The following is a 16,565-nucleotide window of genomic DNA, read 5'->3' as shown; positions in this document are numbered from 1 at the left end:
ACATACCTCCTTCACTGTCCAGTCTCATGGAGACACAGGCAAGCTTGGCTTTAGATGGTTAGGGTTCACTCATATTGTTTGCCAGATCAATAGAACTGTACAATCAACTAGAAACCATCTTAATGCAAAACCACATGTTACAGTCAGGAAAACAAATCTTCCTGAAGATTTCTTTTCCATCAGAGCTACAATCATACAAGTGAAACTATAAAATAAGAATGGAGACCAAAGCAACTATTCTACACTACACAAAGGTCACCTGCCTGACCAAGAGACAAAAACAAGGACTCCACAGACATGGATGTTCCCGTAACTGAAGTTCAAGTAAAATGAAGCCTCTGAAAATCCAGTAAAAATTATTTCTGCAAAGCTGGGTTGGCGCTTGAGCTAATTAAACATGGCAAATGAATTAGTGATGTAGTTCACTAATTACTTATCAAGGTAGTATTAGTCTATTACTTCTTGCAAAATTCAATACATCACAAATCATGCCTGATAAAGTCTGCTGATGCAGCTGGGGAGGGAAAGGGCTCACATACAAATTTTTTAGTACATGTAAGAGACAAGGAGACAAACCACTGCTGGTTCATAGATGCAACTGAAACCCCAAACAATGCTGTTTTCAAAACTTTTGATTGTGAAACAGTGGTTACTGAAGAATTCCTTTAAAAATAACTGCATTTGCATTGCATGTCTGGGGAGCACCTGGAACATGAAGGTTTCTGCTGCTTGGGTCTTAACTACTGCAGCTGTAATCATGTTAAACACCAATAAAAACTATGCAAAAATGAGGGAAACATCTGCTGACAACACTGTCATTACATGACAACGTGCTCCCAAGCAAATATCACAAATATCACAAATGCCAGCTTCAAATACTTACAAGGATTCAACACAGTATTTGGTAAGTTAGTCGAATGAGTGTTGAGCACTGAAAAAATGAGGTCAGGAATAGGTTTTTAGTCTTCACTTATAATTTACAGTTTGCACATAGAAAAAAGGAATTAATTTAACTTGGTTTCTATATAAAAAATTTTCCTCCCTTGGATAGCTACTGCTTTTCCTATAGTAGAGGTCAAATTACGTAAGTTTTGAGCAGTTACAGGTACTCTATCTATTTAGGGGTTTACTAAAAGATTAAAATCGTTGCATTTAACTTCAGCATATAATTTGAAGCTGAACTACTTCATTTGCTAGTTAAATAGCATTTTGCCCGACTCTAGAGACTAAATTCACCACAGAGCAGAGAACTCTTACCACTTCATAAAGATCTTGTTAACGGCTAAACTATGACCTAGGTAAGACACTCCATCACAAAACAGAACATTAAATGAACTAAACTCATTTTTGTTAAAGCAGCAAAACAAACTGTAGCCTTTTCAGAAGGGAGGAGAACACTGATAGTAGAGAGAATGATGACTAATAGTATAAATGAAAGTATTGGATTTTTTTCTCTTGGGACTCAGGAAGGATCCTTTCCAAATTATGGTTTTAAAATAAAGACGTTTGGAGGTCTCAAGTCTTGGTCCCTTTTGGACATTAATCAAAATCCCTAAACCACCACATATTTTAGAAAAACCTGGCAGTGTCTGCACAGAAAATCCCACGACTGACCTAACTGACTCAGAATTACCAGAAAGAGTGGTTTCATCAGTTCAAAGAAAAAAAAAAAAAAAGGAAGGGGGAACCAAACACACTAGGAAAAAAAGAGAAAAAAGGACAGAGAAAATAAATCCCACAAGGGGGTTGCATACATCGAGAGGCGCAAAGATAAAGGAGGTCATAACTGTCAGTATTTCATAACCATAGTTTTGACCTGAATTAAAAACAAGCATGTGTATTTTCCTAAATTAGCAGAGTCCATTATTACTTCCACACTATTATGGCTCTTAAAGTGACAGGACCTGTAGGTGGTAAAATTGGCAATGACTTCATTGGTGTCTCTATCCACTCTGAGTGCTTTAAATTGGGCAAGGTATTTGAAATATCCAACCATCACAGCAGACAGAACTTCACCTCCTTTTTTAAGTAAAACTTGCTATTCGCCATGGGTTGTAAGACATGACCATCGCTCATATTACATGTCCTTAATAAGAAAAAAGTAACCACAGTAAAAGGCGGGACTTTCCCAGGCACGGTGTGGTGCTATCTTCAGTACCAGTACCAGCAGCCATGTTGGCAGGACAGCAGTAGAAGTTTCTAATTCTCTGCCAGTCACGCTCATGAGCACTTCAGCCTTCCCTATTCTTGCTATGATATGTTCTCACAATCCCAATCCCATTTCCACACCCCACAGACATTTATTTCCCTCATAAACTGAATCACAGTCCAGCTCCTCTGTTCAGACAAGCCCATCCACCCCAGCCTGCTCCCACCTCATCGGAGGCGTGCTCCCCATCTCACTCTTTCCTGGCTTTACTTTTCCATCCTGTGCAAAAAAAGTACAGATGCTGATACCAGCAGTTTCTCAGGCAACATAATTTTCAAAGGAGCATGCTAATGGCTCAGTTAGTCACAGAAAACCATCTCTTTGGCGGTATTTCTTGTACCTGCCATCCAGGCATTTTTTTTCCAGACGGCTAGAAACAGCAACTGTAGATCACTTTGAAGTACTTCTCACCATTCATAGGCAACCGCAGCATATTTGTGAATTCCTAGGGTCTAAAGGGCAGAGAATTAGTCAGAAAGGGAGCATGGTAGAGGGGAGAGGAAGAAAAAAGCCAAGTGTCAGAACGAAATATGCTGTAGTGAAAAAAATAAAACCATAGGAATAGAAAAGTACAATGAAGGAAGAGGATGGGATGATGGGAGTTACAGGAGCTGAGGACAACCCTGAAGAGACACTGACAAGGGCACATATTTATTCTTAACATTATTTCTATAATTCTAAGCCCATAATTTATTTCAGATAAGCATTAATGCTTAAAATTGAAATTATATTATATGCTTCCAAATATACAGTAATTTTAGTTAATTGCCTTGGTCTTGCAACATACAACTACTCAACACAACATGGGATTTTAAAGAGCAAAGAAGCAGGAAAACATTAACCAGTATGAGATTAAAGGTTACTATTTTAATCCATTAAGTTGATGCACACATATCAGAGAGAAAGAGAATCTATCATTTGCAAGAAGTTTTCTGTGAACTCTGCCTGAACTCAGGAGGAAAAAAAAAAAAAAAAAAAGAATTTTTGAAAACAGTCAGGTCTGAACCCTGCCTTTCAAACTGATGAATCTTATTCTCTGGTACAGTATGACTTCATACCTTAGCAGAGTCACAGAAAGTTAAGTTAGAGAAAGGCAAGTTGTTTAAGAAGGAACCACAGAAGCATAGACTTCAACATGTCACAAGAGTTTCTGCAGAAGGAAGTTTAGTTCCTGAGGACCATAATATGACAGCTCCAACCCTGCATTGAATGATAGCATGAAGCTGAGGCACAAATGGAAAATGAAGGTGATAATTAGTTGGGGAGGGGGAACTGTCCCACATGACATTCCCGTAAGTGAAATATGAAAAAATTTTATAGACGTGAATGCCAGTTCATTGAAAAACCATAATGAGAATTAATTCTCAGTAGTTAACTGATACCATGGAGTCTCACAAGTTTCAGTGCTATGTATACCTCCCTTACTGAACTCCACAGGCAACACCAAGGCGTTAGGTGTTGCCAATATTCTGATCTTGGGAAACAAAATAAAATGTCAGCAAAAATGGTAAGGAGCGGATAGGAATAAAGATGCACAAAAGAGTGAAGACAGGCAGAAGGTTTTGTGCATAAACCATTGCACTGGTACCAAAATGGGGACTTGGCAACAATTCCTCATGAAAGATCTGGAGTAGATCAGAACTTGAGCAATGCCATCCTGCCACAAAACAGTCAGACATCACTCTGGGAAATAAAAACAACGTCATCTGGCAAATATAGGAAATAATCCTCTTCCTTTAGCCTGAGCTGGAATATACCAGTTTTAGTTAGCACACTTCAAAAAAGTTGTTTTGGAGCAAGTCCAGGGGGGAGGAATGAGCATGACCATGAGATTCAGAAAACATGATGTAAAAGGAAAGGTTGAAAAAAAAGAAGGGAGAAGAGGGTGTTCAAGAAGAGACATCTACAAGGAAACAAGATAATTTTTGAAAAGTGTTTGTTTCAGTTTGAGGAACTGTTTCAGAAGTCACCAAAAAAAAAAGTACAACTACAAGGGGTAGAGGAATAAACTGTAAAATGAAGCAATGCACTTAAATTACAACCAAGCTAAGTAAGCACTAAGCCTGTGTGCTTGCCTGAGGAAGTCACTGAACTTCTGTTCCTGTCACCTCTTAAGAATAGGTTATGCCAACTATAGGTGATTCTGCCTTGAAGAACAGATAATCTGGCCTCTCAGAGTCCTTCCTGATCCTTTTTTTCCCCAATCATACTGTGGTTACAGAAGATCTTGAGCTTCCTAGAAAATGTGACAGATGTAGAGACACTTGAAGAATTTCTATGGAGCCTAACACCACAGTACAGAGGTTTGATTTTTCTCTGTTTATTTCTAGAAACGATAAATCACGTGCCAATGGCCAGCACAAACAAAGATGACATTTCAAGTATTTCAGTGATCACTAAAGACTTGTCTGCAGGAAGAAGTTACTACATCTAGTTTACTCTGTGGTTTCACACTGAACTAGTACTTTCTAAAAACTACCTCTGCGGGCACAGTAAGTGTTCAGTAAATGTGAGGTAACATTTTCCACTTTTTGTAATTTTGAAAATGCGCTGTAAATTGACACCTTTGCTTTTTGCAGTCCTCTCCTGTGTAAACACATCCTCCCCAAGTTCCAGAATCAAAACTGCTCCTAGCTTTAAATTTGGTCTTTGGATTACAAACCAGGATAACTTCTGAAATCTGCCTTTCCTAACTCTACATGCTCTTGTCTTTGACTGGCGTGATCCTCTTCAAAGTATTTGCTACACTTGATATGTTCTTAAATAACACATTGACAAAAAATTGTGTATTTTTCTCAAGAGCAACATTATCCAAAAGCTCTCTAGATATAAAATTTGAAATAAATGTGTTTTTTTCTTTTTCTTTTTCCTTGAAAACCACAGTACCATGAACTTTGTAACAGATCCTCTGTTACCTCTGTTAGGGAACATGTTTCTGGATCCTATTTCTACATTGACACAGAGAGGACAAGATAAATGCGAGCTCAGCTTTAGAAAAACAGGTTGAATTACTATCTACAGTTTCAGATGTTAATATCCAAATTCACTGAGTTTGCAAAACCATGCCTAAAGAACAGACTCACCTTCTCAAGATATTTATTAACTAAGGCTTCTGGTCTGGCTGGAAATACTTTTTGAAAAAATCAATTTGTTGCATTAAATTGCTTCCAGGCACAGTTATGAAGCACAGTTATTTTTAAAATTAAAGCAACAGCAGATATTTTTTTCCTCATGTAGGTTTGGTTCAGATCCTGTTCAAGCTTGTAATTTTATCTACACAATACCACTTTCCCCTTTGTAAGGGATTCTGGTCTATCATGAAAGGAGTCATCATTAGCCACCACTATAACTACAATTTTTAAGATAATTTTTAATGTTTAAGCTCACCCTTCAGCTATTGAGTTCCTACGGTACCACAGAAGATTTTTATTTCCCATTCCCCAGTAAAGGAATTTCTGATACAAACATAATTCTCTGGTTTCTTTGTCATAAACTCCTCCCCTATTTTTCATTTCAACTTTATGAAAAAAACCATTTTTTTCATGTCTGTTCTAAAGAAGCATGATTTGTATTTCTCAACAGGCAGTTGTAAGATTCAAGAAAGTAATTGCAGCTAGATGGTATGAGATCCTTATTATTTTCAACTTAGAATATTCAAATAGCACACTGAAAGCTTCAACCTTCCCCAAATCTTCTTTTTGCTCATTTCATTGTTTATTGTAAAAAAAAGAAATAACCAAAAAAAAACCCTCCCTTGTTTTATCAACACATTTAATTTCAAAAGATCATTCATTCTTACCTAGTACGATGTGATACAAAACTCACTTGAATCCTAAAATCCAGCTTAAGCAACAGCTGCTGGAGTCAGCTGCTCAAACACAAAAAGAAATTACTAAGAGTATCTGTGGTGAGAACAACTACCTGACAACTAATTAAACACTTGTTTGCAGACTAGACTTTCGAGGCAGGTGAGATTTTTCTTACTTAAACAGCACATGTTCGAGACAGCTCTGTGGCATCCAAATCTCAGGCAGCCATCAGTTATAATGATATTGTCAAATGCCTCCAAAGTATCTGGCCCACACAATTATGTTAATATTTCTGCATATCGCATTTTCTATCTCTGAGAGTATAGTCCCATGGCAATTTAAGCTACTCTGTGCTAGGGCTGCCCTGTGCTCCCTCTCCAGCCATCCAATCCGGCCGCTTCCCCGTGCCAGCGTTGGTGCTCCTGGGGACAGGAGCTAAGCCAGTTCAGGCAGCCTAGCCAGCACTGGGGTGGATTTTGCAGGGTTAGTTTTTGTCCAGTCAGCTCATCAATATACAGTTTGGATAGTTTTGCATTACTTGGCAATTAGACCTCAGGGTAGGCGCACCTCAAGGCAACTTTTTATAAAGAAAAATTCTTCTCTAATATATGAGCAAAATGTGGAGTCAAACACACGTTTAGAGTCAGAACAGTGTTGTTACTGCCTGAAATAAAAGGGTATACAATATTATATTTGAGTTATCTATCTAAAATCTGTTGGCATAGCCTTCATTTGCCTTTTCATGCTTTCAGATTTTTAGGGAGAGATAAAGTTTACTATATACAGAAACATTGCTACCACGTTATTGGCTCTAGTATTGGTTTTTTTTTTCAATAACACAATTCTGCCACGCCACTTTTGTAAACTAGAAACAACCACAGTAAAACCATTTGTTAACTTACCTCCCAGAATACACACTCTCTCATTTTAAACACTATCAAATCTCAGTATTCTCTTTACATTGTATAACTTCTGGCTAAAACTTTACTCTGACCAAGTATACAGAAAATTTTATACATTGCTGGGGCCTGTTAAGCTTTCAAGCAGTCTTTTTTATTATTGGTTCATACAAGGGGTTCACACAACCTATTTTAAAGTAACTCAGCTGTTATATTCCTGCGTTGTCAAGTAATACCATTCTTTTTTTCCCCCACCTTTGTTCTCATTTTCTGACCTAGCTCTATTCAGCAAAACTTGTGATATACTCATAAGAGTAATTTCTCACTCAGATCCAGACAAAACCAGATGAATGTTTGTAGAACTGTCCTTCTTGGCTTTTTCCTTTCAGAGATGCAGTCGTCGTCTTCTAGTATCAGATCTTTGTTTGTTCAACATCCGAAAGAACAAACCAGGGAGGTCCCATAATACTTTAATCTCATCTAAGATGGCATTGCTGTGACTAGACCTCCTGTCCCTCAGTGTGCAGCCCCTGGTGAACCCACAGACAGCCAGTTTTATCGTAGCACTCTCACAGGGACTTACTGTGCCGGTAACAGATTATTTCTTTATATACCCACACCTTACTGGAAATCCAGGCATTGACCAAAGATTAGTCGATGATATATTTAACTGTATTAAACAGCTTGCAATGTGAGACAAAATTAAGACAGGGTATACAGAGAAATGGACAACTGTGACCAGCATGGTAGCCTCACCTTTAAATGAGGGATTTCTAGAGACATCAGAGCAAAGAAGGATAACAATTAGTTTTGTAGGTATTTATGGGAAGCTTCTATGAAGCATGAAGGAAGAAACTTGGAAAGTGCGTGACAGAGACCTAAACTGTGAGCTAAATGGAGATTTGTTAATTCTGCTGTTGGAAGATGCTACTGCTGTTACTATTCCCATCCTCCTCCCACGTGCTCAGCAAACTCCCCTGCCAAAGGCTACCAGTTCTAAGCGAGCTAGTGGAATAGGTGACCTCCCTGCTAAATCCCAGCTTGGTAACAGCACTGCAGAAGTTACAGCCTCCTCTGGCCTATTGGCAGAGCTGCTCATGTGAGAGACCTGTGATCCATCAGACTCAAAATCAGCTGGTTTAGCTTAGACCAAGTGAACTGCAGGATTTAGCAGATGTTGCCTGAAACAGGTTGCTGAATGTCCACCCACTGCTCTGACAGGACAGTTGGAAGGTGGTAACATCCTTCAGGAAGGAAATGAAGAAGAGGGGAGAGGAGGCAACTACTTTAACAGTACTTTTAGATGTGGATGATGCCTGGCCACGTGCAAGAAAAAAAGTACAATTACAACTTAAGAGGCTTTGAAGTGAAAGATCAATGTCTTAGAAATAGAAACATATATAAGGAGTAATTTGAAGATTTTGCTGTGAAACACGGCTCAACTGCCTAAGCTGTGCTCTCATTTAACCTGCTCCTAAGATTTTTCTGTGCTGGTAATCTCTGCCCCTGAACTTTGTTCTTCAAAAAAATCTTTTGTGTCTCCTTTACATCCAACTCAGAGGTATGAGAGCTATCTATTCTGTTGTAGACAGGGAGGAAAGCAAGCTCCTCCACTTGTGCAGAAGCCTGCCAGTCTCATTAGTTTGCATTGGATAGAGTACTGTGATTCCTTTTTTATACTTACATGAACTTATTTTTGTTTACAGTTCATATGACATAGAAAAGAGTGTTTCTGACTAGCAGAAATCAGATTTATTATTTACAACAACAGTTTTTATACTTTTTTTCCTAAATAGACAGGGATAAAATTTTTCCTGTCTTTTGCTGTATTCTATCTGTCCTCTGTCTACTCCATAACTGAATATGTGACTGCATTATTACTTTGATAAGGAATTAGTCCTTTGATAGTTTGATTCATGATTCATCTAGACAGTTGTGTATGTTGTTTTGAAAAATGAAACTTCACAATTTTAGAACTCTAACAATTTATTCTTTTGTTACACAAACAGTCAAATCATTCTACTTGCATACACAATACCACGGCAAAAATACTGTTAAAGCATTAAACCACCAAAAGTGAGGAAAATAACTTATAGAAGCTGATTAATCTTGAAATAATACTTACCAGGTGAACTGTTAAAGGAGCAGCCTACAGCAGCATTGACTAGGATAAGGGGCAATAACATGGAGTTACAGAACTAAGTATTTATGCTGCTCATGTAAAAGGAAGTGTCCAAACAGAGCAATTAGAAGACAGAAATCTAAGTTCAGTAGAGGTTTCATAGATATGACAATATACACATGAGGGTTTTTCTTTCAAGAAAGAATACCGAACCCGTGTTTGTTGTTTCTCTTTACAAGTTGACATCACCAAAGCGGAAGTATGAAATCTAAAAGGCGCTTAAGAAGCATGTCTCCCATGTGAAATCGATGTAGAACTGTGACAAAATACTTATGGGGACACAATCTAATCTCCTGGTTGGACCACTCACACTTCAAAACTAGCCACTGGCCAAACCAGGGTCTGGAACAGTTCCCCATTGATCTCACTTTGCTGTTCCTGCAAGCAGTACTCTCACAAAATACCTTCCTGTTCCTTCAGCAAAATCCATAGAGTGGAAAAGGTCTTATCTCTTTTCATCGTGCCAATTCTCTGTTCACCTCTGCCCACGTAGTCTTTCACTCCTGCAGAATCCTTTACCCTGTGATTACTTCCCAGCAGATTCAGCTTGCTGATTTAAGTAAATAAACAGAGCTTCAGGTGCCCCTGAAACTGCATCCTTACAAACACACAACCTTCAGGGGATGTCAGTCGTCACTACTCTGGACTCAGAAGAAACAGGTACATAAGACCACGCTCATTCTTCAAATACTTTCTACTGAACCAGTAATATCACAATATCCTGCCTCTTCCACAAGCTATTGTATAACACCCTTCTTCACCGCCACAGACTGACTCTCATTAGGCCAGTTTATAGAGCAAAACCAGAAAGTGTCAATATAAATTAAGACTAATTCAATCAGCAGACAGCAGTATAGCGCCTTTGTTTCATGAATGATACATGTTTCGATACAATACATGTGCTCAACAGCTCCTGCAGATACACACAAGCTAATTTTAAACCAGCTCAGAAGCATGGAACTGTCTGTAGGATACCCATGCTGCTTCTTCAACAGCCTTTGCAAACTGCTCAAGACCGGTGTTACCACCCTAAAGTAGGTGGGATCCATTTACTTACCCCATCACAGTAACAGTGTACCATTAGTGAAACGCATTTCTACTGTGATTTCTTGGTTTCACTGAAACCACAATGCAGATTTGTTTGTGTTTGTAAATGAAAGACTTTTTTTCCACTGTCAGTTAAAAGACAAAGTCATACTCTATAGCTAAGGGATCACCCTGACTTTTTGAAAGGTGTCTTTTACTGCCACCAGGAAAGCCACACACAGCCATTTTTAGTTTCAAAAAAAACCAGTGGCCGGCATCACTTGGAAAAGGAAGTAGAAATCCTTTCCCAAACTAGCTGAAGAGGACAAACAGATGTAAGGAGAAAAAGGTTGGTTTTAAGTCAAGTCTGTGGAGAACATCAGAAAAACTACCTAGCAGGATGTTTGCAAATGAATAGTGGTGCATGGCAAAGGCTTGGAAAAAGTAAATGCAAAAAGCTGGTGAGGGACATTTCACTTCAAACTACTTACACGTTTAGACAAAACTAAGAGGAAAGACAATCATTTAAGTTAAATTGTTGTTTGTCCCAAATGGTTACTAGAATGCTGCAGCAGTCTACAGTATGAGTAACAATTAAAAGCAGGATTAACAAACAATGCATCTTCTTTCAGTGCAGCAAAATCCTGTCATTCCTTTTCTTTGAAGCTTTAACTACTTTGTAGTCACTGGATTAGAAGAGTTGAGGACTTGCATACTTTCCAGACATGCTGAGCCTAATGACAACTTCCTTTACAAAGCAACAGCCCCACAATGAATAAACAAACTTAAATAGCAAGCCATCCTTTCCACAGAGAACATAGTGACAGATGCTATAAATTAGAAGGAAAACTGTAAGTAGCATTTCTTCCCTCTGAGCAACTGCACAACGCAACACAGAACATCTATAGAAAGATTTATGTATAAAAACCAAAGGAAGTTTGCTTAATATTTTTTCTTTGCTTACAATGTTCAAAATAATACATACGGGCTCTTTAAAATAAATTACCTCCTTCCAAAGCATGACTAAAAACTTAAGTTGCTGACTGCTTCTAGCTGACATTTTTATTGAATAAAAAACATTAATTTAAGACTCTGAAGATAAGCCATGAAGAGGACTCTACAAGTACTCTCTACAGAAGATCATCATAGTTATCAAACAAAACTCTATTACCATTCTTTCCTTTTACATTTCATTCTGATTGGCCAGTGGGCTAGGACTGTCAGCTTTCTAATTAGTGGTCAAATATATTTCCATGCCAATGACAGTTCTGAAGGCTATTCACACCTTACACAAAGTGCAGTGAGTTTAGAAAAAAGATCAGCTTCCTTGCAAACAACTGGAAGCTCACTAAACGGGATTAATTCGCCTCGTCTGTCAACTGGTCCTTTTCTTCCTGCATCTTGCATTTCTATGCTGTTTACAGCAGAAAAGAGATTAAGGAGAAAACTGCAACTCCATTACAAATGCTTAACATAATCAAGACACTCAAAGGAAAAAAAAAAAAATCAGTGCCAACCCTTGACCCAAGGACAAACTTTGCCACTAAACTACTTAACGATTTAATTAACGCTAGAAAAGTTTTGATTAAGGTTTGATCTAAAAATAGTTAATGTAGTCAATGTCATTTATTAAAAGCTCTATGAAGACTTCTTGTACTCAGAGCTGCATCGACTTTTACCAAGTGACCTATGTACAACTTCCAGAGCTGAATCACATTTATTAAAGTCAGAAGGGAGCTATAGCTAAATCTCATGCAAGTTTAAAGATCCAAGCACTTTACAACTTTTTGTAGTTAGGCATTTAAAGGCACTCAGAAGTATTCTGTACGTGTATTCATTTCTCCACCAACATTGCATTCTAATAAGTTAGGGCGTTTTCTTTGTAAAATTAGGTAGAAGTTTACAAACATTAGGGCTTGCAATATCATAGCACAGAGTTACATTATGTTTCATTCCCAGGCATTGACAGAACTTTTTTTTTAAACAGTGCTCTGTATGTTTCGCAAGTCACGCGAGTATTAACTCAGGTGGATTAAACGTCCTTTCCTATTTAATGGTGAGGGGACAAAAGTCTATAAGCCGAGTACGTTGTGCATCGCCGGTTTCAATTGCGTCTCACTTGGTCATATTGTAAAATGAACGCTGAAAGGGCTGAAGTAACATTTTGAAGTAACATTTTCAAAAATGAACGTTTAAGTGAAATGTAGATCGACAAAGACTCTGTTTGCCCTTAAGCAAATCTAATTAAACAGAAGAATACTGCTTAACAATAGAAGAACACAAGCATTTATTGCTGTGATTTTGGGCTCACCACCACTGTGCTGCGCATTCAGTGAAGAAAATGGAGTCTCAAACTTCATGCCTATCGAAGCATAGCGAATCCACGCTTTCCACAGGTGGCTGAGACGACTATCGGAAGCCCGTTTACGGGGCAGCAATAATAAAAATAAAAAACAGAAATCCCCAAAACCACTTTTAATGGGAGTTTGTGATTTTACGCTGCCTCCGAGAAGCTTGAGACACTCTCACCAAATCTGAAATGTCTCCTCATGACATGTGCAGGCAGAAGACCAGCACCATTGCCCACAGAAGCCACTCTCTGTGGGGGAGATGTGGGGGGTGCCACGCTCGCCAGCCAAGCTTCCCCGCCCCGCGCTCTTTAGGCCCCTTTGGCCCCGCTCCGGACGCGCTCCCGCCGCGGGCAGCCCGCGCTTGGTGCCCGGGAGCGCGCATCCCCCCCGGGAGGGCGCGAGGGGCGCAGAAAGAGGCTGGTAGTGGCAGATGCACAAGCGTCGGTGTTCACGGGTTGCGGTGGAAGGAAGGAGGGAGGGCGGGAGGATGGGAGGGAAGCAACCCCCCGGACAGCCCGCACGCCTCCCTCCCTCTGCGTCCAAAAAATAAAACCAGATTCAGCTGCTTGGGGAAGAAAGCGGGGACGGGGACAGAAAGCCCGGCATCTCCTTTTACATCCCGCAGAGGACGACCGCCATCGTCCCCGCGACCCCGGGAGGAGGTACTGCCTTCGACCACAGCCCCCTCTCCCCTCCAGACCCCCTCCGGCCGGCCGGGAGATCCCCGGGACCCCGCGGGAGGGGCAGGGCGGCGGAGCAGGCCCCGCAATTTGTTAGAGGGCCCCCCTTCAAAGGGAGCAATAAAGGCACTAGGAAAAACAAACGCGACGGGAACTGACCCCAAATCCGCGAGCTGTAACACGCTCGCCTCCCGCTCTCCCCCCGGAAAACCCCCAGACCTCCAGCTTTCTGCTGACCCCTCTCCCCTTCACGGTAATGCAACAAATGGCAAGACCCAGGACCCCGGAGCTGAATAACAGGAAATATAGGCATCTGTCACCTCCCGGAGAGAGGTAAATGGATTAGCGAAAGCAACAAAGGGAAGAAAAGCCCTTTCAAACATGCAATCGATTAACAAGTCCCCTCTAATCTGCAGCATCACTGTTTTTCCTTAAACACATCATCGGTCTCCTCCAGCACTTCGGTGCAATTAAGTTAAAGCCAGGAAAGGCGCGGGGGTGGGGGTGGTCGGGAAGGCGCTGCTTGCCCGCCGAGCTCCCGCACTGCCCGGCGGGGGCAGCATGGAAGGGTTACGACCCTGGCATGGAAACGGTGCCGCCTGCCATCTCCCCCCTCAATCCCTGGGCAAAGCGCGCCGGGAAGGAGTTTGTGAGCGAGGTTGGTCTGCTGCAAAGGGGGAGAGGGCAATTTTCCAGAGAATGGTTTCATGAAAGATCAAAGAGATGAATCCGGCAGCTCCTACCACCCCGGTGCATTTCACATCCCAGGGAAAACGAAAACGTTAAACCTCCCCTTTTCTCCTCTGAAAGAACGACACATCCTAGGCGTGCGGGGGGCGGGGGGGAAAGGGGGGGGGGGGGAAGAGGGGGGAAAAAAAAAGTTTATGCGGGTTCTTTTACAGGAACTGTAACTCTTACACCATCGCGGCTCTTCAACCCCGCACGCTCCCTAAGGTCCCTATAAATCACGGCGCTTGCCTCGGAGATGCCGGACAAACTGGCAGCTGTTCAGCAGCCGCACGGCCGCTGCCACGGCGCAAGGTCAGATGTTAATAAGGGCAGTTTATTCAACCCTAAAAACAATCGCGGAGCTCGCTGAACCGAGCCCTAGTGTTTCCTGAGTCCAAAGGCTGACCTCCTCGGTCCCCGAGGGTCGTCCAGGTACACAGAGGAATGGGACCCTCTATAGCTCAAAAACACACAGAAGGAGACCCCGCCGAGTCACCATCAGCTGCAGGCGCGGCGGCTGCCCCCTCGCCCACTCAACTTTAGTCCCCCCATCCGCCCTTCCTCCTCGTCCCCACTGGGATTCTGGCAACACTCAACGGCCCAAATAATAACAGATTATTATAACCACTCCGAGGGGAGGGATGGAGGGCGGGCGGAGTGAGGGAGGAGGCTCCACTCCTTGCTATCCACCCTCGGCAACAACAAAACCCCGAACTTTTCCTTTGTTTCTCCTTCTTTCTCCCTCCCCCCAGTCGCCACCAACCAGCCTCGGTGCGCTGAACCGGACCGAGGAGGGGCACGAAGCGCCCGCCGCCCCACCGGGGCAGGGGCGCCGGGATGCGCTCGGGGAAGAGCTTTAGTGAGCGCAAGGCACCGCTCCCCTCGCCTCCTGCCAATACCCGCCCCCTCAAAAAAACCGCAACATCAGGTTTCCATTTTGCCAAGAACCACCGAAAAAAAAAAAAAAAAAAAAAGAGAAAGAAAGAAAGGAAGGAAGGAAGGAGGGAAGACAGACAGAAAAAGTAATTGACTTCAAACAGCAGCCGGGGATGCTGGCGGCTCCGCCGGTCCCAAGTGGATACGCGCAACTCTCCTGGGAAGACGCGCGGTTTTCCCTGCCTTCCCCCTGTCCCGGTCCCGGGAAGCGGTAGCATCGTTCCCCCTTGGCCCCCGGGCGGGGGTCCCGCTCCTTACCTGCTGCGCGCAGGCGGAGGAGGCAGGCGGCCGCCAGCAGGGCCAGGAGGCGGCCCGCCGCCCCCCGCCGCCCCGCCGTCCCCCGCCGCCCCGCCGCCGGGACCATGCTGCCCGCCGCCGCCGCTGGGGCTCGGCGCTGCCGCTAACTTCTCCTCGCACCGCCGCCCCGGGCCCTGCGCTCCCGCTAACGGACTGTCCCCGACTGGGGGCGGAGGAAGCCGCGCTCCTTTCCCCTCCTCCTCCTTCTCCTCCTTCCCCAGCATCACAACGTCACCCGGGCCAAATCCGACGGAGGGGAGGGGAGAAGCGCGGGGGGGAGGACGGGACAAGGAGAGTCCCTGCGCTCCGGCACCCTCTGCCGGGGTCAGCCCCCGCCTTTCCCTCCGCACACGAGCGGGGCGTGTGGGGTGACGACGCCCAGGAGCCAGCAGGGCTTGGGCCCCCTCTGAGCGGGGAGTCCTGCCCCCAGAAGCCTCGGGAGCCTCTAAGTTTCCTCAGAAAAATCCCCAGTCAAACAAAAATAACGGGGGGGTCGGGGGGTGGTGGCATCGGCCAGAACCATTACTGCTTCTCTCTTTTGCCTTCTTCCTCCTCGCCGCACAAGTGACGCCTTTTCGCACCCACACAGCATCGAGCGACTGAAAATGGTTGCTCCTGCCCCCAAAACTTCCCGGGGCCTGAGCCCTGCAGCACGTACTCCCAGCCGCGACCCGGACCCTCCTTTACGCGCTCCACCGGTTCTCTCTTGCTAGGGTGTCAAAAGTAAATTTTACTTTCTACCTTTAACAGGCAGAAAATTATTCAGCTCCAAGTAAAGCTTCGAAACATTTTGAAGTTACTTACTACCAGAAATAAGGACATTCTGAGCACATTTTAAGTATGCTTTTCAAAACCCTTTTTAGTTTATATTTTTTTGCAGTTCCAAGAAAATCAGATAATGCAGAACTGTGAGCAGGCATCTGTTAACTATATCGTATAAGCTCCAAGAACCCAGTAACACCTGAATATTTGCCATGTTTTTAAAGCTAAAATTCAGCAGCAAATTTAAGCAGATTTGATGCTGAATAGTGCTGAATACATACAAATCCCTTTTTCTTCCCCAAATCAAGCTCTAAACTCACAACTGTTTCAGTGAAATTAATTTCCCATTACATTTACTTCTTACTGCAAACAAAGGCAAATGCTACAACATATTCTTCCTTCCTGCTTTTGCACCCCACTTCTTTCCTCTCAGGTCTCCAGTTCCATCTTGAACATTCTTCTGGCACCTAAGGACGACAAAGGGAGGTCCTGATCCCTCTTTGGCAGGAATGTAGGACTGCCTGAATTCAGTCTCTTGCCATCACAACAACACATTTTATAATCCCTTTCATAAACGTATGAAACCTAACGTAAAAGTAGTGAGGATCTTTTGTATAAGCTTCACCCTTTAGATTAAAGGCTGCTCCAGACCTTGCCTCTTTGATGATTAGAAACCTACTCCTAA

The 16,565-nt window shown here is 42.8% G+C and overlaps 1 protein-coding gene across 2 annotated transcripts in view; it reads right to left on the bottom strand.

Annotated features, from left to right (window-relative positions):
• The window catches only part of ROR2 (receptor tyrosine kinase like orphan receptor 2), a 158,320-nt gene extending 142,980 nt beyond the window's left edge, over positions 1–15,340 (bottom strand). The window contains exon 1 of one of the 2 annotated variants that reach the window (XM_075078492.1): positions 15,080–15,340. In XM_075078492.1, the coding sequence (XP_074934593.1) occupies positions 15,080–15,185 (106 nt within the window). In that variant the 5' untranslated portion in view covers positions 15,186–15,340. Of the gene's footprint in view, positions 1–12,436; positions 12,822–15,079 lie in introns of those variants that run through there. The other variant, XM_075078493.1, reaches the window with a different exon arrangement.
• Positions 15,341–16,565: the final 1,225 nt, after the last annotated feature.

Source organism: Phalacrocorax aristotelis, chromosome Z (assembly GCF_949628215.1).
Source record: "Phalacrocorax aristotelis chromosome Z, bGulAri2.1, whole genome shotgun sequence".
In the NCBI taxonomy this organism is placed as follows: Eukaryota; Metazoa; Chordata; class Aves; order Suliformes; family Phalacrocoracidae; genus Phalacrocorax; species Phalacrocorax aristotelis.
Note: the sequence above shows the minus strand (reverse complement) of the source record. Positions and strands in the feature narration are given on the sequence as shown.